The 22396-nt window shown below is 37.9% G+C and overlaps 1 protein-coding gene and 1 pseudogene across 1 annotated transcript in view; one reads left to right on the forward strand and one right to left on the reverse strand.

Moving 5' to 3' along the window:
* The window catches only part of Aldh7a1 (aldehyde dehydrogenase 7 family member A1), a 37099-nt gene extending 17483 nt beyond the window's left edge, over positions 1-19616 (forward strand). Inside the window, exons 9-18 of the mRNA XM_047555550.1 lie at positions 332-429; positions 3058-3099; positions 5187-5281; positions 7378-7462; positions 9101-9207; positions 11255-11371; positions 12525-12622; positions 12796-12869; positions 15395-15470; positions 17055-19616. Of these exons, the coding sequence (XP_047411506.1) occupies positions 332-429; positions 3058-3099; positions 5187-5281; positions 7378-7462; positions 9101-9207; positions 11255-11371; positions 12525-12622; positions 12796-12869; positions 15395-15470; positions 17055-17109 (847 nt within the window). The 3' untranslated portion in view covers positions 17110-19616. The remainder of the gene's footprint in view (positions 1-331; positions 430-3057; positions 3100-5186; positions 5282-7377; positions 7463-9100; positions 9208-11254; positions 11372-12524; positions 12623-12795; positions 12870-15394; positions 15471-17054) is intronic.
* On the reverse strand, positions 13564-14364 carry LOC124986799 (28S ribosomal protein S18b, mitochondrial-like; annotated as a pseudogene).
* Positions 19617-22396: the final 2780 nt, after the last annotated feature.

Genomic DNA, 22396 nt, shown 5'->3' on the forward strand with positions numbered 1-22396 from the left:
ATAAGTTAAAAAAACAACTTGAATGCTCATGAAGGAAATATTAGGGTGATATCCAGTCACCCACTCAGTATAGGAAAGATTTTCTTCCTTGACTAACAACTTCCTGTAGGTGATTTCTGTTTACAGAGAACTCACAGAGCAGGTTATCCTGTTTTGCTGTACTTGTGAAAAATGCATTTCATTTTCATGAAGGCCTTCCCTGGCATGGACTTGCTTATAACCTTGGCTGACTGCCTTGCCAGGGGCCCATGTCAGTGTTTTCTTGTGGCACCCGTAGGTGCTGCCATCACTGGGTTTCTCTGCTTGGGTAACCATGCCTATTTCCCTTCAGCACAGCAATGGCCAAAGATGAGCGGGTAAACCTGCTCTCCTTCACTGGAAGCACTCAAGTGGGAAAACAGGTGGCGCTTATGGTGCAGGAGAGGTTTGGTAAGTGTTGACTTCTGATGAGAAGTATAGATGTGGAATATATAAAAGTTGGCTTTTGTTTAGTCCATTCAATGGTCAAGGAAAAGCTGGTTATGTTTGTTCGAATATCCAGTAAAAGAAAGGGGTACAGCCAAAATGATCTTGGAAAAAAAAAGAACATAATTGGAGAACTCATACTTCTTGATTTCAAAATTGACTACAAACAATAGTAATCGATACTAGTAGTAGCATAAGGATACACATAAAGATCAAAGGTCAATGGAATAAAATTCAGAGTCCAGAAATAAGCCTTTGCAATTATTGTTGATTGACTTTTATTTAATAAGAATTCCAAGACATTTCAATGGGTGAAAGAACAAGTAGTGCTGGGACAACTAAGTATCTACCTACATTAGTTTGAAGTTGAGCCTTTATCTCACCTCATACAGAAACAAACTAAAAATGTAGAAAGACCCAAGACTGTAAACTCTTAGAAGAAAATAGGAGTAAGGCTTTGTGACCTAGGGTTAGGCAGTGCTTACTTAGATATGACACCTAAAGCACAAGCAGCAATAACAAAAACAGAAAAATTAGATTTCATCAAAATAAAAACTTGTGTGCTTCAAAGGATACCAGGAAAAAGGTGAAAAGAGCAGCCCATGGCAGGAAATATTTATGAATCACATATTTGATGAGCAACTTGTATCTATAAAATATAAAGTACTCTTGAAACTCAACAACATAAAAGGCAAGTAATACGGTTTAACACTGGGCAGTGGATTTGAATAGACAAATGGCCAATAAACTCATGAGAAGATGCTGCCCGTCATTAATGTCACTGCTCCCACTAGTGGTTTTCATCTTCTGTTTCTACCTGTCCTCTAAAGCATGCGTTTGTTATCCACGTGCATGTAGGATTACAACTTGTTAAATATGTCTGGCTACCTTAAGGTACAGGTGCTTTTTAGGGAAAGGATTGGTGGTTAGGAGTGTGATCTTTTAAAGAGCAGTTCACAGAGGACTGAATGGATGCAGAACACATAGGTTCCCCTTTGGTGCCAAATACCACTTGCAGCCAGGCAGGAGAAGCTACTTACTATCTTATAATAGAATGTTCAGTTTCCTTCCTTCTCTTCTTAACATCTAGCACAGTGCTATCCTGTAGCCAGTAAGCTATCATTAAATCAACTATTGCAGCAGAGGCTAGAACTGTGGTAGTGCCCAGAGGCTTTTGGTAATAACAACCCCATCCCTTCATGGTTAATATCCACTGGATGCTTAACAGTTCGAGAGTGATAGAAGTGGCAACATATTCTCCCACTGTCACGTATACTCCTGAGACTACAAATAAGTAAATGTTATTTTAAAGTGCATTTGAGGAAACTTATGTTCAGAAGAATAATAGGAAACATATACCTTTAAAATCAAGGCAAACAAATCTCACATCTGTGTGCCAGGGAGAGTGAAGTGACAATGGCATTCATAGATTGCTGTGTGTCTTCTCTGGAATGTGAGTTGGTATTGTGTGTCAGGATCCCTGATATACATGCCCCTTGGCCCTGACCTAAGTAGATGATCGAATAGGTAGATAACCAACAATAAATATACTCAACACTGGAAAAGTAACCAAATAAATTTCATCAGAATAGAATACTATAAAGTGATCCCATCCACCCCTACCCCCCATGCTGGGAATCAAACTCAAGAGTTGTTTAAAAGTGGTGCAAGCACTCTGCTACTTAGCTATACTCTTAGCTCTGAACTTTTTAATCTTGCAAAACTGAAAATCTATACTCATGAAACAGTAATTTCCCCTACCCCTGGCAACTTTTTATATCTGTGATTTTGATTACTTTAGATATGTCATCTGAGTAAAATGATATTTGTCCTTTTGTGACTGGCCCATTTCACTTGGTATAGTGCCATTGATTCATCCATGTTGTAGCGTGTGACAGGATTCTCTTCTTTTTTAAGTCTGCGTAATATTCTTCTGTGTATGTGCACATTTTTTTCACTTAGCAGTTGATGGATGTTTGGGTTTCTTCCATCTTTTCGTGTTTGTGAATAAAGCTATTAAGAACATGGGTATATAGGTAACTGTTTGAGTCCCTGCTTTTTCTTCTTTTGGTGTATACCCTGAAATAGAATTGTTAATATCATATAAAAATTCCGTGTTTAATTATTTGGGAAATTGCCCTACTGTTTTCCATAGTGACTGGCCCATTTTGCAGTACTTTTTTCCTTACTTAATTCCAAACTTAAAAGTTATAAGATTAGCATAAGGAATTCTTATACCCTTTAACCAGATTCACTAATTGCTTACATTTTGCCCTAGTTTGCTTTATCATTTTCTCTCTCCCACAACATATATGCACACTATGTGTATATATTATTGTTGAACTCTTAGTGGAGTAAGTCAAAGACATTGTGTTTCTTTATCATGAAATATTTCAGCATATTAAAATACAGGCATTCTCTTATGTAAGCATGGTACAATTTTCAAAATAAGGAAATTTGACATTAATATTCATCCTAATTATAGAATTTTTTAAAAATACTGAGATACTGAGATAGACTGTAACTTGAAGCTATATAGCAGTGTGCAGTAAATACTGAAATAGTAATTAATTTGTGTTTGTGTTTTTAAAGGGAGAAGTTTGTTAGAACTTGGAGGAAACAATGCCATTATTGGTAAGACTGCCCCTTTTTTTGTTGTTTTATTTTCTGTTTAACGTAGCAATTTGAACATACAGAATTTGTTTAGGAAGTAATCCTTTTTCTGTTATGTGATCTGGGCCTTATTTCCACGTAGGAATTTTACTTATGAGACAGGACACAATCTGGGGTTAGAGAGAGAGATAACTAAATAGGAAAAGTTTTCACGTTTGGAGAATGTTACCCGGCTTCTAGAGCTTGCTGTAAGACTTCTGTTGTCTGTGGTGTGGCATTATTGCTTCTTGTTTTTCCTTGTTTTGTGAAAACTGGCTGCATGTTTCTCCAGAATAACTCACTTTGCATGATGTGCTGATTCCTTTCAATTTCAGAAATGTTAACCAATCTTGAGTGGAGTGTGGGAGCTTTCCTGTTAGGAAGGAATGCTTCCTTGAGGCGTTTTTTGCTAATCACTAACCTGCAGATGTGGAGATGATTTACATCTCTCTTTCCATTGTTTGAATTTGGCACAAAAGGGTATTAGAAGATCACCTAATTCACATGCACAAAGCCCTGGGTTCGATCCCCAGCACCACAAAAAAAAAAAAAAAAAAAAAAAAAAAAAAATCACCTAACTTCTATCACTTAACTTCTGGATAATGTAATGAAAATAAGTATGTTGAGACTTAATAGAAGCATAGCTTTTGTGATAAAAAGCAAAACTTGCTAATTTCTATGTTGCTATCATCTTCATGTTTCTGTGCCTATGTATTTGTGGTAGACATCAGAGATTTAAAAATAGATGGCCAAGAGTTTATTTTAGATGAACTTCTAATCTAGTTGAGGAGAGACTATTAAGAAATGTAGTTAGCAGTTAGTAAGCACTACATGCCTGCCAGGTAGTGTGCTCAACTTTGGAGGCAGAAGGATCACAAGTTCAAGGTCAGCTAGGTAACTTAGACTGTCTCAAAATAAAAAGTAAAAAGGGCTAGAGGATGTAGCTTAGTGCTCCTGGGTTCAATCCCTAGTACTGGAAAAAAAGAGTTGAAATAATACAACTAAGAAATGGTGATGAATGAGAATTTTGGTCTGTTTGCAAAAATCACTTTCTTAACTGTCACGCTAGTCTGACAATACTGTTTGATAGGAAGGATATAATTGAAGATAGAAGAAGGAATTGACTAAGTTTCTAGAAGGTATAAGAAGGGAAGAATTATAAATAATATAAATGGAACAGTTGATCTTATAAAGATTATACTTTTTTTTTCTTCTAAGAGCAGAAGAAAAATAGATAAAAATAGAGAAGAATTTATAAGTGACTCTGCATTGACCTCTTTAGAGGAACAGAGGAATCTCAAAAGGGGCTTTTTCCATATGGATTTTTCCAGAAAGTAAAAGATGAGATCATTCCATGTAGTAGAGCAGAAAGCAGAGGTTTTTCAGTGGTTTGAAAATGATTTGGAAAAGCTTTCGCAGGATGGCAGCAGGAAATTGACTTATGCAAGTGAATGCTTGGATGTTTCCAGAGAGCATAGTTTTTTTTTTTTTTTTTCCTATTTATTTATTTATTTATTTATTTATTTATTTATTTATATGTGGTGCTAAGTATTGAACCCAGGGCTTCCCACATGCCAGACAAGTGCTGTACCACTGAGCCACAACTCCAGCCCTGGAAGCATCATTTTTTATGGAGGCGATAGTCTTTAATTGTCTACGAACCAGGGACACTGGCATCAAGAGGCCACGGAATTGAGACTGGAGGCAAATAAAGCTGATGAAGAGCATGGTGGTCTTAGAGAAGAGAGCACAATAAGCATATAGAGGAGGTTTAGATAGTGTCAGATACTGAGGGATGCCAAAGATGACAGGGTCAGAATGAGAGCCTCACTTACCTGTATGTTTGGGTAAAGAGCTAATTGCTCTGTTCTTCTATAATCTTTCCTAGAAGAAAAGTGTGTCTTCACCCCTAATGAGCACATGCGTATGTGTCTGCAATGTGATCCTTGCTTACTTTATGATAGTTTTTTTATTCTCTTACTTTTTAAAGTCATCCTTTTATGCCAGTTAGCAAATGCCTTCTCTGCCTATTTCCCTGCACTGATAGGCATGCGTTTTGCTTTTCTAAGTTTTTGAGGATGCAGACCTCAGCTTAGTTGTTCCATCAGCTCTCTTTGCCGCCGTGGGGACAGCTGGCCAGAGGTGTACCACTGCAAGGCGACTGGTGAGTGTGTTGTGTAGTGCATGAGATTGTCCTCCTTTATACACCACATTTTAATGAATTCTGCTGAATAGGTGTCATAGAAGTATTGCCAGAAAAATATGTTCTGTAGACATGGGTTGCAAATGTGTGGCCCTGCTTCTCTCCAGTGCTTGAGGCAAATGTTGATCAATCAGGTACTCAGCTTTTTCCCCCACCTCAAGACTAGCAGTGATGTCAAAACCAATCAATTGGTATTGTACTGGAAGGTGAGACCTATTTTTATTCATATTTCTGGGAAAATATGGACAAAATCCACTGTCACACAGAAAAATAAAACAAGCTAGAAATTTGAAAAATTCTAAAACTCAACTGAAAGATAGCCTCACTTTTTTTTTTGTAACTTATTTATTTTTTATCTTTTGTGGTACTAAGGATTGACCCTAGGGCCGTAGGCAGCCAGACAAGGCTCTACCATGGAGCTATATCCCCAACCCTAGACTTGCTTTTTTATAAAAACATTTTAAAAGATTTTGATTTTTAGCCTCAAGGTTTCAATTTGACTTGATGTGACATGATTTTTTTGAAAAGCAAATGACTATTTTTGTGTTTTCTCAAAAGATATAATCTCTATATACTATACACACATATATGCATAAGACAGATAATAATAAGAGTATATAAGATGTGGTTTACTTTTGGTGTATGAGATTTCTAAACCTTAAACTATATATACTTAGATTGAGTTGAACTTCAGTTTAATGTGAAGTACAACCTTGATGTTCACAACTCTATGGTACTGAAATACTATAGTAGAACTATGCAGTTTGGTCAGGTATAAAATTTGACCACATTTGCTTTTTTTTCCCATTGTTGAGTTTTCCATTTGTAATTTAAAATAACTACAATCAAATCCTGAAGGAATTGTGTTTGATTTTGCTCTCATTCATGATGAATATGAACAAATTCTGTAGAAGATTGGCATATTCTAAATTAGAACAAGATAAAAGATATATGAAAATTCAATTTTTATCTTTCTCACACTTTTCATATTTACTTTTTCTTGCATTTTGCAAATGAAAATTACATTATTCAGTTGAAGTTCTCAAAAAACTCTAAGATATTGATAGCATTTACAATTTATTAATTTGTGCATCATAAACATTAAATTGCATTGAACATTACATTAAAGCTAAGAAAGAAGCATCCTGCAAATAATTGTACCCTAAAATAAACCATGAGATATGGAGTGACTTGAAAGTCACTCATTTCTCTCTTTAACCCACTTTTGTTTTTCCTTTGTGGTTTGGAGGAAATATACATAGCTATACTTTATATTTAGTGTTAAATATTAAAGAATGCTATTAATAATTGCTCAAACTATTCCATAGCAAAAGTTAGTGATGGTAGGAGAAAAACCTTTATAGTACAATGGACCCACTTTGTGAGTGCTTCTCCTAATTAATAATGGCAAATTCACCTCTGCCACTAGGAATGTAGCAAGAGCTCACATCCTGCTCAGAGTGAGTGCATGGGTGTCCTTGTGTGATTTAAGACCTCATGCTGGAGATCTGTGTCATCTGAGACTGAGTGCATGTGGTGACCCAGCAGAGATCAGCCTGACCCAACCATTGTGCTGTGTTTACTGAGACTCTTGGTTGCATTGTATGAGAGGTATACTTGATTCTGATTAAGAAGTTAAGAGTGGGAATGCAGCTCAGTGGTAGAGGCCTTGCCTAGCATGTGCAAGGCCCTGGGTTCACCTGGGTTCAATCTCCAGCACTGCAAAAAAAAAAAAAAAAAAAAAGTTCTAAATGCTTTAGAACAAATATAGGAATAATGGATTTGTGAAAGCTTTGCTGAATAAGTCCTTAGATAATGATAAAGACCTGGCTTATGATTTTATTCTAGCATCTACCTGGAGGAAATTATTATCTTCATATAGTTAATATTACAATTAGAAATGATGTAATTTAAAAAGCATGTTTTTGCTTGCTTATGTTTTCAGAGATTACCATATTTCAATAACTAAGAGCTATTAATACTATTGAGAAAAGTGTTCATTGCTTAAAAAACTTGTACATTTATTTTGCTCCATGAATATTTCTTTTTTCTCTTAGTTTTTACATGAAAACATCCATGATGATGTTGTAAATAGACTTAAAAAGGCCTATGCACAGATCCGCATTGGGAACCCATGGGACCGTGAGTATCTGGTTCTGTTTTCAAAGATTTTGACAACTGGTGTTAAAAGTGTTTCTGATCTTTTGAGTTTTTTTTTTTTTTACTCTTTCCTGAGAGGTCTAGGGGCACATGAAGGAGGGTATTTGGCATTTGGGGTGACACATGTGCTCCAGGGTTAGTATCTGAGTGTTTGATGTGTGCTGGAGGTTGAGACTCGGAGGTACTGTTGAACTGAGCTGATGGTTGATGAGCTTTTCTGCAGTTATACTCTTACCACTGCCATGTTCTCTCGTGGAAGGCTGTAAGAGTCCCCTAACTGACTTTACTACTTTCAGTACTGCCCTCCAGACAAACCTGAATGATCATTTAAAATGTATTCAGATTCACTTTTCTGCTTAAAGTACTCCAGTGATTGGGCTGGGGTTGTGGCTCAGTGGTGGAGCATTTGCCTTGCATGTGTGGGGCACTGGGTTCGATCTTCAGCACCACATACAAATAAATAAAATAAAGGTCCATCAACAACTGAAATTATTAAAAAAAAAAAAAAAAAAAAAAAGTACTCCAGTGACTTCTTATTGTGCTTAGACTAAAACCAGATTTCTTTTGATTCCCTCCTTTGAGGGTTCCCAGTCTTGGTGATCTCATAGCTGCCCACCTCCCCACTAGACCTATGTCCAGTTTTCCCCCTGAGTTCCAGTTCTTCAACTTCTTTGAGTTCTCCAAGCATTCCTGGCTCTTTTCTGGCCTTCATCCAGCTCTTTCCTTAACTGGCTCTGCATAAAATGCTTCCTTCTCACAGGGGCCTACCTAAATCTTCCTTCTTCCTCTGTCCTGTGGTTATCTTTAATGCTCTTGTTTCCAGCAGCCATAACATAGGGCAGCATCAGTCTCTCCCCTTTGAATTGCATGACAGCTATGGAGATTGTGATGTTCTTAGACAGTGCTCACACTGTAATGAATAAACAAATCCTATATTACTTTATTTCATTTCACTTCACTGTGGAGGATCAACCCTGGGTCCTCATGTATGCTAATCAAGCACTCTACCACTGAGCTACACTCTTAAGCTTCTGATCATTTGCTTTTTTGGGGTGGGGGGCTGCTGGGGGTTGAACCCAGGGCTTTGTGCATGCAAGGCAAGCACTCTACCAACTGAGCTATATCCCCAACCCCTTATTTCTTTTTAAAATAGTTTTTAGTTGTAAGTGAACACAATACCTTTATTTTATTTATTTTTATGTGGTGCTGACTATTGAACCCAGTACCTACTCTACCACTGAACTACAACACCAGCCCCTTGATCCAGTATTTTTAATGCAGTGCTCTGATTGATAACCATTTCTCTAAAGCCAGGTTGGTAAGCAGATTTGGCCCACTGCCTGTTTGTATCTGCTGCACAGCCACGCTACTCATTTCTATGTCGTTTACAGCAATTTTCACATTAAAAGGCAAGGTCAAGTAGTTTTGAAGACCACATATGGTATGCAAAGTGGAAGGTGTTTGTCATGTGGCCCTTTATAGAAAAAGGTTGCTAACTTGTACTCTTAACTGAGAGACTACAGGAAGGGATTATTATTAGCCTGTTCATTTTGAAAAGCTGGTATAATAAAACTATGCTGTTTCTGGCAAAATGAAGATCATTCCTTTTTTTCTCTCCAGCTAATGTCCTGTATGGGCCACTCCACACCAAACAGGCAGTGAGCATGTTTCTTGGAGCCGTGGAAGAAGCAAAGAAAGAAGGAGGCACAGTGGTCTGTGGGGGCAAGGTAATGAGAGCTCGGGGGTCAGGAGTGACAATTTTTTAATTCTCTTTCCCTTGGGCACAAGCAGGTCTGAGACAACTGGTGAAGGGTCACAGTTGAACATCCTTCCCCCTGTCCCTATTACATGGGGAAATAGGTTTTAAAAAAAACGACAACAGGACTGCAGTTGTAGCTCAGTGGTAGAGTGCTTGCCTAGCACATGTGAGGCACTGGGTTCGATCCTCAGCACCACATTAAAAAAATAAAGGCATTGTGTTCATATACAACTAAAAAAAATATTTAAAAAATGATAACATAAAAAGCGTGGAATGTTTTAGGGAGGATACTTAAGAAGCTCAGAGTCATGGTTGCCTTGGGTTGGGTCCCAAGGAGCTTATATGGAAAGGAGACCTTCCTGTTATGGCACAGTAGAAGACTTTGTGTTCAACACAATTAGAATTCATATTTAGTGGTCATTTGAGATGTTCAGTTAAGGTAGGGAATCATAAAAATACAACCATAAGTATTTTATTTTAACCTAACCACACAGAACTACATTTATTTGTGATTTTTTTGATATATAGCCAAGGTGTTTTATTCATGGAATATGGGAATTTGTTGTCTTCATCTCTGTAAAAGCTGCACCTGCAATCTTTTATCTATACAATTGAGTCTCACTTATTTAATATTCATGGAAACTTGAGTCTTGTAGAGCAGTTTGACAGCAGAGTACTCCTCTCTAGTCTTACCATCAACACACCCACATCTCATTGGGCTGGGATGTGTATGTATGCTCATTATTTCTTATTTTGGGTTTTCTCTAAAGCATGTAACCCATTCTATACAGGAATAGCTTTTATTCTTTAAGTAAAATTTACTTAAGTTACATATGTAGCATGGCATTATAATAACAAACACAGCTGCAATGCACCCAATTAAGAGTTGACTCTGGTGTACACGAATACACCACAGTGAAACTCACCATCATGTACATCCATAAGAACAGAGTCCTAACTAGAATAAGATATATTCCATGCTTGTATAATTATATCCAGATGGACCTAAAAGAACTAATTAAAAAAAAAAAAAAGAGTTGATTCTTGGTAAACATACAGCTCAGAGGTAAAAGAAGAATTTCAGAAACTCGGAGGAGGATTGAATCCCCAACCAGAGCAGCTTGCTGTGGGCCTCAGAGCATTTCACAGAAGGAAAGATAATCACTAGTTAGGTGGAGGTAGACTAGGGGTTTGGTTGTTTGGAGGTTGGTTATAAGGTTATACTCTTTTGGAGCCTTCAATTTTGTATGGTATATTTAATCTGCTAGGGCTGCCATAACAAAATACCACACACTGGGTGGCTCAAAACAATAGCAATGTCTTTTCTCACAATAGGAGGATTGAATTTCAAGATCAACATGCTGGTGGGGTTGGTGGGTTGGTTGCTAGTGTAAATGGCCGTTGGTGTGTAAATGGCCCTTTCTTGCAGTGTCCTCACTTGATTTTTCCCGATGGAGGGCAAAGAGATTTCCAGCGTCTCCTCCTGTTCTATGAGATGAACACTTTAAAACTAAAAAGCAGTAGGACTCTAGTCCTATTGGTTTAGGACCTGACACTGCTGATCTCATTTATTATCAGTTACTTTAACAACTTTAAAGGTCCTGTTTCCAAATGTAGTCACATTGAGTGTTAGGACCTCAACATATGAGTCCTAATTCAGTCTATAACAGAATGATGATACATTACCCATTTTAAAATTAATTATAAAATAACTATTTGCAACAGAGTTTTGTTGACATAATTTGTTTGTGACATATGACATGGCTTTCTCACTAAACTCCTCCCTTTTTCTTCTCTTTCTTTCCTTTTTTTTTTTCCTTTCTTTTTACCTGACCATCTAAGTTAGAATCAATAGGAGGAAGAGATAGTATTCATTGGGATAGAATGTTGTTTTGGAGAAACAATTCTCCTATAGTTTTTTTTTTTTTTTTTTCTCATACATGTAAGCATCTTCTAACTCCCAAGTACTAGAAACTGACATGTTTCAGTCCTTTTATTTCATCTCTCTACTCAAGGTTATGGATCGCCCTGGAAATTATGTGGAACCTACAATCGTGACAGGTCTTGCCCATGATGCCTCCATTGCACACACAGAGACTTTTGCTCCTATTCTTTATGTCTTTAAATTCAAGGTAAAAACAGATTCTATATCTCTAGTCTAATGTTCAAATAAATGATAAAAGTAGGGGAAAATGAAGATGTATTAAATTTCAATCAGTTACCTTTTGAAGTTGTAGAATTTCAAATGTTCAGGACAAACTATGAGTCGAACACTTTAAAACTATAAAGCATGCCAAGCTAGGTGCCAGGGAAACTGAGATGAATAGTGGAGTTTGTGGGGTATGTGACCTTCAATTCCTCTATCACCTTTCTTAGCTGGGTGGGCCCCAGAGACAGCTGCTCCTGACACGGGTACTAGAGTGTTCCATAGCCTGAGCACTCTACTTGTCAGCAGACAAGATGAGAAAATGTGGGGGCAATCTGAAGTCATGCACTTATCAACCCTATCAGGGGTCAGGTGATGGCAGTTTTAACATGTAAAGATAATTCCCTGGCCTGAGACAGGCTCTGGCTTTGCCAGCAAATATTTAGGATTAGTTTTTGAAGAGATTGAGTCAAGGTTTGAGTGTGCCATTATTATCAAAATATAGTGAGACTTGCAACCTGTTGCAATAATAAGATTGCATTTTTATCTTTAAATGATCTATTATTGTTTCGGATATGGTGCTTAGAGATTATAATTTCATGTTTTATAATGAGAGAGTGTGTGAGTTTTTGAGCAAATTATTTAATTTCTCTGGACTTTCGTTGGTGAATCTGTAAACTGGTGATAGTATAAAACTTGTGTCTTAGGGTGGGGATTAAGTAACTAAATGCATATTAAGTGCATAAATCAGTGTGTTGTGCATGATAAGAGTTCACTATATATTAACTATTATATTTAGTAACTTGAATGGAAGAACATACTAATCTTTGTTTTTTAAAGTATCATTGAGGAAACCCCCCAAAGTATTACTATTAAAAATTATCTTAGGGGCTGGGGATGTTGCTCAGTTGGTAGAGTTCTTGCCTAGCATGCACAAGTTCCTGGGTTCAATCCTCAGAACCACCAAAAAAAAAAAAAAAAATCTAAATTATGAGAGAAAATAGAATTAGTAACATGTTGACTGGTTTCTATTTGCACATAAAAGTGACATTGGTATATCTTATGAAATGAGTTAAACGTTAGTGAACTTTGACCTGAGCATTGTACTGTCTAACAGCTTCCAACACTCCTTGTTTTAGACTGAAGAAGAGGTCTTTGCATGGAACAATGAAGTGAAACAGGGACTTTCAAGTAGCATTTTTACCAAAGATTTGGGCAGAATCTTCCGCTGGCTTGGGTATAACTTTTGTCTATTTTTAACACTTATACATCTGATTTCTATAGTGAAATGGATTTTAAAAAATGAATCTATTACTTAGCATTGAGAGTCTTTGAGTATTTGGGGTTTTGTTTGTGTTGTTTTTAATTTCGTAAACGTTGCTTTCACTGTGCCTCTCCTTTTACACACAGACCTAAAGGTTCAGACTGTGGCATTGTAAATGTCAATATACCAACCAGTGGGGCAGAGATCGGAGGTGCATTTGGTATGTAGAGTCATTTCTCCTTTTCCAGGTTGGGTGGCAAAGGAAAAGCAGTAGTAGCTTTTAGAAAAGTTTGATCCAGAAACTAAAGTATGACTTGCATTCTGACATAATCTGTGATCTCATATGCTTGAAAGAGCTTATTACCATTTTTGAAGTTATAACCCAGAGTCCGGCATCTTCTGCTCAGATGCAGCATTGGGTTAGAGCAGTGTCCCTTAACCCAAGCTATGTGAACCCTGGAAATGCAGCATCTGTTTTCTAGGGAAAAGACTCAAGACCCAAATATATTAAGAACCCCTGCTTCAAAGTTAGAAAATTTCACATAAAATATTCTGGTGTTTATTTGCAAAGTTGGCATAATGTTAATTATATTTTCTTTTGCTAGATGAAACACTAGGTTGTTTCTCTTTACTGAACCCTAATCCTCTTTTCTGTTAATAAGCCATGGTTTATTGATACTTAAATTATTTATTTATTTATTTATTTGAGACAGAAATACAGCTTTATTATGGAAAAGCTGAGTTCACAGAAGTTTGAAACAACAGTTGAGCCCTTCTGTAATGTGTAGGAGCGGGGGTTTCCCATTCAGTCTGTACTGCCCTTCCTCACTCTCAGATGGGTTTATCCCTTTCAACAACTCCTGGGTCTGCCAATGGTCACAAAACAGATCACATACCATCACATAATCCTAGGCACTACCTCCTAATCCCTCAGGTTCCCTCCTCAGTTTGTAAATCTTATGGAGAGTTCTGGGGGCTGGTCTGCTCAGTGGAGGAGGCTTCAGTTGGTGGTGCCAGGGGCACCTCAGGCATTGACTCCGGTGGGGGGCCACTTTCTTCTAGGAGATTGTCCTGATAGAGCCAGCGAAGGCCCGACAGTTCTCTTTCTGGTGGTTGCTTCCAGCTGTATCATGGGTACCAAGGGTCACCTGAAACTAGGCTAGGGGCTCACAGCTCCATGAGGTGTACTGAAGTCAAGGTCCTGGGGTTCAACCTGAGGAATGTGGTAATTGAGGAGACTGTGATCTCTGGCTTTCTGGATAGCCTGGGTCAACTTATGCTGCTTCATGCAGACTCCTGTATGTGGAGCTTGGAAGATGATACCTGGGTGGGCACAGACAAACTGTTCCAAGAGCTTCACAGTCCTAAAGTCGACATGCAAGTTGTGATCCCCCCAGATGAGACAAGGATTCCCAGCAACTTTATTCTTACCAATACAGGTCTTTCGAGTCCGCTGTGGGGGGATACCACCTTTGTGTTTGCGGCGATAGTCAGCCCAGACCGGGCGAGTACCATAGCAGTTCTGGTATTCTTCTGAGTCCAGATATTTCTAGGGTTCATTCTCATAGGGGAAATGAGAATTGGGGCAATGATTCTTTTTCAGGGGGGACGCTGGTGCAAAGAGTCTGGAGGGGAACCTGAACTCCACTGGCATTTCTGGAGGTGGAAAGTCCAGGAAATAGCCTCACTGGCATGCTCAGTATGGCGACTGCCATCTTGAAGTGTGCCCAACGTAGAATGCCTTGATACTTAAATTTAGTAATGGTTTTTACTTATTAAAAATGATCCAAAGTATAGTAAAATCAGATTGCCTTGTTTTTCAGTATAGAAGCAAAACAAACGTGCAGTAATGCCTGAGAGTTTATGTAAGCAGTGGCATTCTTTTATATTTTTAGACCTAACACTACAATAGTGTTGAGTGTACTTGGACAAAGGTTCCAGTTTTCAGTTTGGCCCCTCACCTCTGCCCTCCACTCTGGTTGCTGGAGGCAGGACTGTCTGTCTGCTCTTCTGTGGGCATTTAATCTCAATCTCTAGCTCATGCCTCATTGTCTCCAATGGATTCTTTAAGCTTTCAGTTAATTTTTTTAAACTGGTATACTATTAATTATACAGAATGGTGGTTTTCATGTGGCATATGCACATATACATAAAAAATGTAATTTTTTCACTCCCCAATACCTTCCCTATCATTCTTGCCTCCCTCCCCCTGGTTCCCTTCCTCTACCCCATGGTCTCCCTTCTACTTTTATGGCTTCCTTATTTTTTTGGCCTGCTTTCTCCCTCTAGTTTCTACATGTAAGAGAAAACATGATAATTTTCTCTGAGTCTGACTTATTTGTCACAAAATTTTGATCTCTTTTTCTATCCATTTTCCTGCAAATGGACCATCATTCTGTATAATTAATATGTAAGTTCAAATATTTGGATAAATATAAACAAGAAAATAAAATCAGATTTTCAATATCTAGAGCTTTTTACTTCTAATATCTTAGTTTAATGGTATATATATTTGTAAGAGTTTTTTTTTTTTTAGCCTCCTGACGTATTTTCATTTCCTCTTAATTCCTTAGGCTTTATTTTCTCTTGTACTTCCTTTTTGTGTTTATTTTGGTCTCTTTTATTTGTAGAGGATATACTCTGGGCTAAATGTAAAATAGCTGATCAGGTAGCTTTGGTCTCTTTATCTTCATCTCAGTGGTACCAAACTGATCCAAAATGTGTATTTATTTTGTATTTCTGTAGGAGGAGAAAAACATACTGGTGGTGGCAGGGAGTCTGGCAGTGATGCCTGGAAACAGTACATGAGAAGATCTACTTGGTAAGAGAGGATTTGGGGCAATGTTGGGCATGTGCTGTCAAATTCTTCTTTCTATTTTGTCTTTGTGCAGTTTCATTTGGTTTGATTTTTCTATTGTTCTACAGCTATCCCCTCCTAACAAGTTGATCATCTTTAATCCAAAATGCTCCAAAATCTGAAATAGTTTGAGTGATGACAGGATGCCACATGTGGAAAATTCCACTCTTGACCTTATGAGGGTCAAAGTCAAAATGCAGGCACACTAAAAATGCATAAAATTACCTTCAGGCTGTGTGTGTGGAATACATATGAAACCTAAGTGAACTGCATGTTGAGATTTGCGTCCCATCCCCAGGATGTCTCATGTACATGGCGTGTGGTGCTATGTTGAAGAGCCCTGGGTGAGTAACCCAGAGGCACCCTTCTAGTCTCTTTCTGCTTCTCACCAGCTCTGTAACCTGGAGGGTTCCTTAGTGTTGGCTCCTTACAAGCCTCAGTGACTGCTTTCCTATCTGGGACTTCTGAAGAACTTTAGATTTGGCTTGTTGCGTCTCAAACATGCACTGTCTTTGTTGGTTTTTCATTCTTTGAAGTCATTCTTGTCCTGTCTGCTTTTCTTGTGTACTCAAGAGCTAGATAGGCAAACACTTAGCTATGGCTTTCTGAATCCATTTAGTGGGGATACTTTCCTCTTAGGAGAGAAACCTGGTGGCTCTCAGGTAAGTAGTTAATTGGGAAGCTTCTAGTTTTTAAATTATTTTATTTTCTTAAATTTTATTTCTGTTGAAATGGGAATATTTGTGTGTGTGTGTATGTGTGTGTGTGTGTGTGTGTGTGTGTTTATAATTCAGTACAAGTTATTTAAGTTGTTTTTATTTTTGTGGTCCTGGGGATAGAACCCAGGGGCATTTCACCACTGAGCTACATTTCCAGTCCTTTTTATAAATTATTTTTTGAGACAGGGTTTCACTGAGTAATTAGGGCCTCACTAAGTTGCTGATGTTGGCCTTGAACTTGTAATTCTCCTGCCTCAGCCTCCCAGGTTGCTGGGATTACAGGCATGCACCACCATGCTCAGTTCAATACAATTATGGAGAGATACAGAAAGATACAGTCTCCATATTCTTAAGTCCTATTCAGAAGAAAGACTATGAGTAATATGTATGATGTGTGTCTTTCAGACTTTTTTGTGTTTCTTTTTCTTTTATAAAACTGGATCCATACTAACATTGTTTTGTATCCTAAATTTTTTTCTTCATTAATTTCTAACTTGTATGTTTGTGTGTATATATATATATTGTTTGTTCGTTTTGTAGTATTGGGCATTGAACCCAGGGGTGCTCAACCACTGAGCTGCATCCCCAGCCTTTTTTATTTTCTAATTTAGATTTTTTTTTTCTTTTTTAAATTTTGAGATAGGATATTGGTGAGTTGCTGAGACTGGCCTCAAACTTGTGATCCTTATGCCTTAGCCTCCTGAGTAGCTGAATTTATAGGCATACACCATTGTGCCTGACCTAAATAGATCTGTATTTTTTAATGGCATAAATGAATTTTATATTATATACTAGCATTCATTTAATTTGTTCATTTTTCTCCCCCTAGTACCATCAACTACAGTAAAGACCTTCCACTGGCTCAAGGAATCAAGTTTCAGTAAAGGTGCTTTAGATTGACCTTATTTAAGGTCTTTTAGGCATTCCTGTAACTGCTCTGAAGAAGACCAAGAAAATAAAGATTTACTCTGATTAAATGCATCACCCTGAATATAACGTTGGCTAATACCCTATGACCCCCACAACCCTATCTAAATTAAGAGACTCATTTTTTAAAAAGCTCAAAATGTTCACAACATAACCATATTTAGTAAAAAATGGGTTGGATGAATTTTTATGTCACTAGTTGTACACAATCATTTTATAATTAGAGAAAGCACACATCTTGGTAGGAAATCAGGAATATATGGGACAAAATAGAGAACAAAATAGAAGCCTTTACAGTAGATGCAGGATGTCTCCTAAGTAAGGAAGGAATTCTTGTGTTGGGCATACCCTCCTCTGGCATGTTTTGGAAAAGGTGTGATTGAAAGGAAATGTGTGCTTATTTATATGCTGAGGACCCTAGCACATGGGGGATCACTTGCTATGTTTAAAATGACAGGGTGTTTACCACCAGTCATAGCTCTTGCTGTGATGTCTATGTCAACTTGGGAGAGATCTGCAGGGTGGATATAGATTGTGCTCTTGCCCTGGAACCTGTCACCTGCCTAGGGCTCTGAGGCCAAAGATGCCTGTGCAGAATGCTATTGAAAGCATGTCTAGATGTCTCATACAACCTGACTGTTTTCTTCAGCTGTTAGGCTTTTACAGTTGCTCTTGAACTGTTCTTAGTCCCTGAACCTCCACATGTGGCATCATGTACTCAGAACTCTGGGCAGGTTGCTTGCTTCCCCGCGACCTCCCCATTTTTTCATACTGGGGATTGAACCCAGGGGCATTTTACCACTGAGCTACATCCCTAGCCCTTTTAAATTTTTTATTAGGAGACAGGGTCTTATTAAGTTGATTAGGGTCTCCCTAAGTTGCCGAGGCTGGCTTTGAACTTGTGATCCTCCTGTCTCGGCCTCCCAAGTTGCTGGTGTGGCTGGTGTTACAGGCATGTGCCACCATACCCAGATGTTTGCTTTTTTTTTGTTGAGAGACTCCTCATTGGGAAGCTGCACAGGAGCCTTTGTACTGGTTCAGGCCAGGGACTTCTGTCCTGGCACACCATGCTCCCCTTCTGCTTGGCAGCCCCTACTTCCTCTATTCCTGTCAGACTGGACCAGAGCAGAAGTCCTTGAAGAAGATGACATTTGTAGACAACCTGTTGTGCCAGGATGTATAGAGAGTTGTACAACTGGTAGAGAGTTTGTGGTTGGATTATGACACTGAGAAGCAATCAAATACAAAACTAAACAACTATAAATGTACCAGAGAAGGAAAGGTATTCATCGTGTATTCCATGACCGGCTGAGAATACTGTTTACCTAGGTATACTAATGTCACCATCGAATATGAATCAAGCCAAGTATGGATGATAAATCTAGTGAGAGGCTGTTGACAAGAAGAAATCAGATGAAGGCAGATGGAAAGCAGTTCTTCATTTTCTATAATAATTCTTCATTTTCTGTTCCTAAAATTATTAAAACAATTAGTAGCAACATGGGCTTATTAAGAGAAGAAGTTGGAAAGAGTCATTGCTTGGGGCGTGGAGACAGAAGTTGCTATTTTTCATAAGCCTTGTAGAACTGTGTGATTCTTTAAATCAAGAGAATGTTTAACTAATAATAATTAACATAAATGCATGATGTGCAGTCCTCCCTGGAATCCTGCATTTCTAGACCTCCTCCCATGCCTCTCCCATTGTTTGCTCCCGTTTATTGAACTAAGGACTACTTTTAAATGGTCCTACTGAAAGCCAAATTTCCCTTCATATTATCAGGTTCAAAATGGACTTAAGAGAAAGGTGCTTCTAAGAGTAAGCACTAGTTTAAGAAAATCATGCAATTTGGTCATAAAAATCTTGTTATGGTTTTTGTTTTTTGTGTCACATGTTTAAGTATTCTAGTCCTATTTCATTTATATCTGAAGAAAGTTAAACATTAACATTTTTAGTAATCACATCATGATAGACCATTTTCATTTTGTGAAATTATGCAGAATTATTTTTGATTGATTAAAATACGTCTTTATATCCTATTTTCCCAGCATCATATTTTGAAACAAGTGTTCCAGAATAAAAGCTATATCAGTGTTCTCTTTGATTTCAAATATTTTATGTTCATACTTTTCCTCTAGTGAGGTATTTAAAGAAGCTCTCCATCCTCCTGTGTGCCTGCTGGGGTTATGACATGGTGGCCACTTTGTAATGGTATCTCTTGTATGTTGGTTAGAGGGGGTGACTGGGGTCTGTAATCTTGGCTGTTGAATTCCTGAACGCTTTCTTTGAAGCTACTACATAATTTTTCTACTCATATTTCTAAGTACAATAAAGAGTCATTTTTTTGTCATAATGTTCACTCAAAATTTTTGCCTTTAAATTGCTCCTCTTTGTTCTTTTTTACTGACTTAAATAAAAGTTGCTTAGTAATATTTTTAACCACAAAAATAAAAATGTACATCTGTATGTGTCATTGCTTGCTATGGTATTTGAAGGTGCTAGGAGCCTTGAATTGCTAATTACTGGTTATATTGTACATTTCATGACTGTTGCTCCTCCCTCCTAAATCCTGCATCTGGCCACTACTGCTGGCAGTTCCCAGCCCCCATTGTGCAGTTGTGGACTGTGGTTAGCATGCTTGGATCTGCCACTGCGGTAAACCATAACATTCTTAGGTTTTGCTGTACTGCAGTCCCATGAGAGAGCACCCATCCATCCGAAAGCAGGCTCTGTGGCCCCATAGGAAGTGGCTATGGTTCCATAGGAAGTTTGGAAGGACCTGACTCCTGCCACTCATCATGAAGACCTCACGCAATGGAGATGAGGCACTTGCCACAAAGGAAATTGCAATGCCATTATGTTCTGCACTCCCCTCTCTACTTCAGGAATTCCCTTCAGCCTCTTCTCCCTTGCTCTACAACCACAGAACATTGTGGTATTTTCTCCTGGGAATGCTGAAGAGGCTGAGATATATTCTTCTCCTCCTGTGGTCCCCAACACGTTCATGTCTTATACCCATTGATTCACTTGTTTAGTTCTCATATTTTTTCTGGTCTCAGGAGATGTTTGCAATAGTGACCATTTTTGCAATTTGTAGCCTCTGTACACTTACCCACCCCTTCCACATAACTACTGGAGTTTGGTTTAATTTGTAGTATTTGTTCGACTTAAGGTTTAAGAAGAGCACGAAGAGATTAGGGTTCATGGAGCTGCCTTTATTCTTCAGTTCCAGAAAGCTGATACATTTTGATGTACTGAAGTCTTGAATTTTTCATACAGTCAAATCTTAAACTTTTGTAGTTTTTCCAACTTCAGTTTAGAAACTTAGGTAACAAATATTTTCCTCTGCTTTTTTTGTTTTTTATTTTTGTTTTCTGAAATGGGGTCTTGCTATGTTGCCCAGGTTGGCTTTAATTCCTGGGCTTAAGCAATCCTGCCTCGGCCTCATGTGTTGCTGGTACTATAGGTGCACATTACTGGAGATGTACTATGTTCTTTATATCTTTTTAAAAGTCAAAGCAATACTTATGTGCTGTTAGATGTTCAAATGGGCTAGGTTCTTTGTAATAAAAAGCAGTTCTCCAGACCGGTCAACCCACCGTTTCTGTTTTACCTCCATATTTTTTTTTAATTAAAATTTTAACTGAAAACAAAAGCTACATACAAATGGGTACCATGTGATTTGATTCATGTACACATTGATTTACATCAGGTTAAATGTACCTAACAAATATGTCAAAAATATTCCAAATCCTTTCCTATAACTTTTTGAAATATGTTATAGGTAGCACCTTGCTGTGCAACTGCACACCAAAACTTCTTATTCCTGTCTAACTGTGTATAACCCAGGGATCACCCTCTCCCTACTGCTCCCCTGCCCCATTCTCTTCATCTCTGGTAACCAACACTTTACTCTCAACTTCAATGAAATCAACTTTTTTAGATTCTACATATGAGTGAGATCATGTGGTTCTTGTCTTTCTGAGCCTACTTATTTCACTTAGTGATCTACCATTCCATCCACATTATCACAACTGAAAGAATGTCATTCATTTATGACTGAATAGTATTCCATGATTCGTATATACTATTTTCTTTATCCTTTCATCAGCTGATGCACATTTAGATTATTTCCATTTCTTAGCTGCTGCTTTTGCTGCAATGAACATGAGTGCAGGTATTTCTCTGGATCCTGTTTTCCTCTCTATTGCTTTATATTCTTTTTCTGTTGAAGCATGCCCTGCAGAAGTTTCCTAACCAATGATTGTTTTGGGGGTAATTGAAAACAAAACAAACCTCCCATCTAAAGGAAAGGACTTTATCTCCACATTGATTATGTATAGGATTCTGGATTTAAGGTGTTAAGAAAGTTTATTTTTCTATCAGAAATGTCCATAAATATTTTGTGATACAGTTTAGCCTTTAATCAATTTGGGATTTAGGTTTATGTTGTGATTTATCTAAATTACTTCCCAAATATTGGAGTAATTCCTCAGTTTAATGAAAGAACTTTTCCTTCCCCAGTGATGACTCATATAACACACTGCATTCTTATGCACACCAGGATGTACTTTTAGGTTGTGTATTGATTCAGCAGTTTGTATATATACACACATGTACTGGATGTATTAAATTCTTGCAGGCTTTTACATTTCCATTAAATTTATTTTAGAATTCTACACGTATTTCTATGTGATCTTCATGAAGTAACTTTACCTCTTTGAGCTTATAATATGGGACTATAATATGGGGCATATTAGTTTGGCTTCTTATTATAAGATAAAAAAAATTCTGTCTTTAGCACAAATAGAATATTTTGGAAAGTGTGCTGGCCAGACTCAGTTTGCCCCTTCAATATTCTCTTTCCTGCAGGGTGTTTTTGGAGCTGACCTCTAAGCATTACTTCATTTGGGCTGTTATTGTCCTCTGGTTTATCTCTCTCTGTTGTGTGTGTGTGTGAATGGAATGTGGCCTCACACATACTAGGTGACGACTCTACCTCAGAGCTCACCCCCAGGGCTTGTCCTATGGATTTTGATCCTGTTTGGCCAGTGGTAGAAAATCAGAGTAGACGGGAGAGGAGGTCAGGATATTCATTACCCCACTTCCTCTCTACTAGCCCTTGGTAGCGATTGCCAGTGGTTAACCACATCCTAACAGGTATCCTCTCTGCTGTGGCTGCAAAAGACTCTGCCAACACCACTCCCTTTCCTTAGGCTTCTATTTGTAAGCTGAAATGGTGCTCT

This window comes from Sciurus carolinensis, chromosome 6 (genome assembly GCF_902686445.1).
Source record: "Sciurus carolinensis chromosome 6, mSciCar1.2, whole genome shotgun sequence".
Taxonomy (NCBI): Eukaryota; Metazoa; Chordata; class Mammalia; order Rodentia; family Sciuridae; genus Sciurus; species Sciurus carolinensis.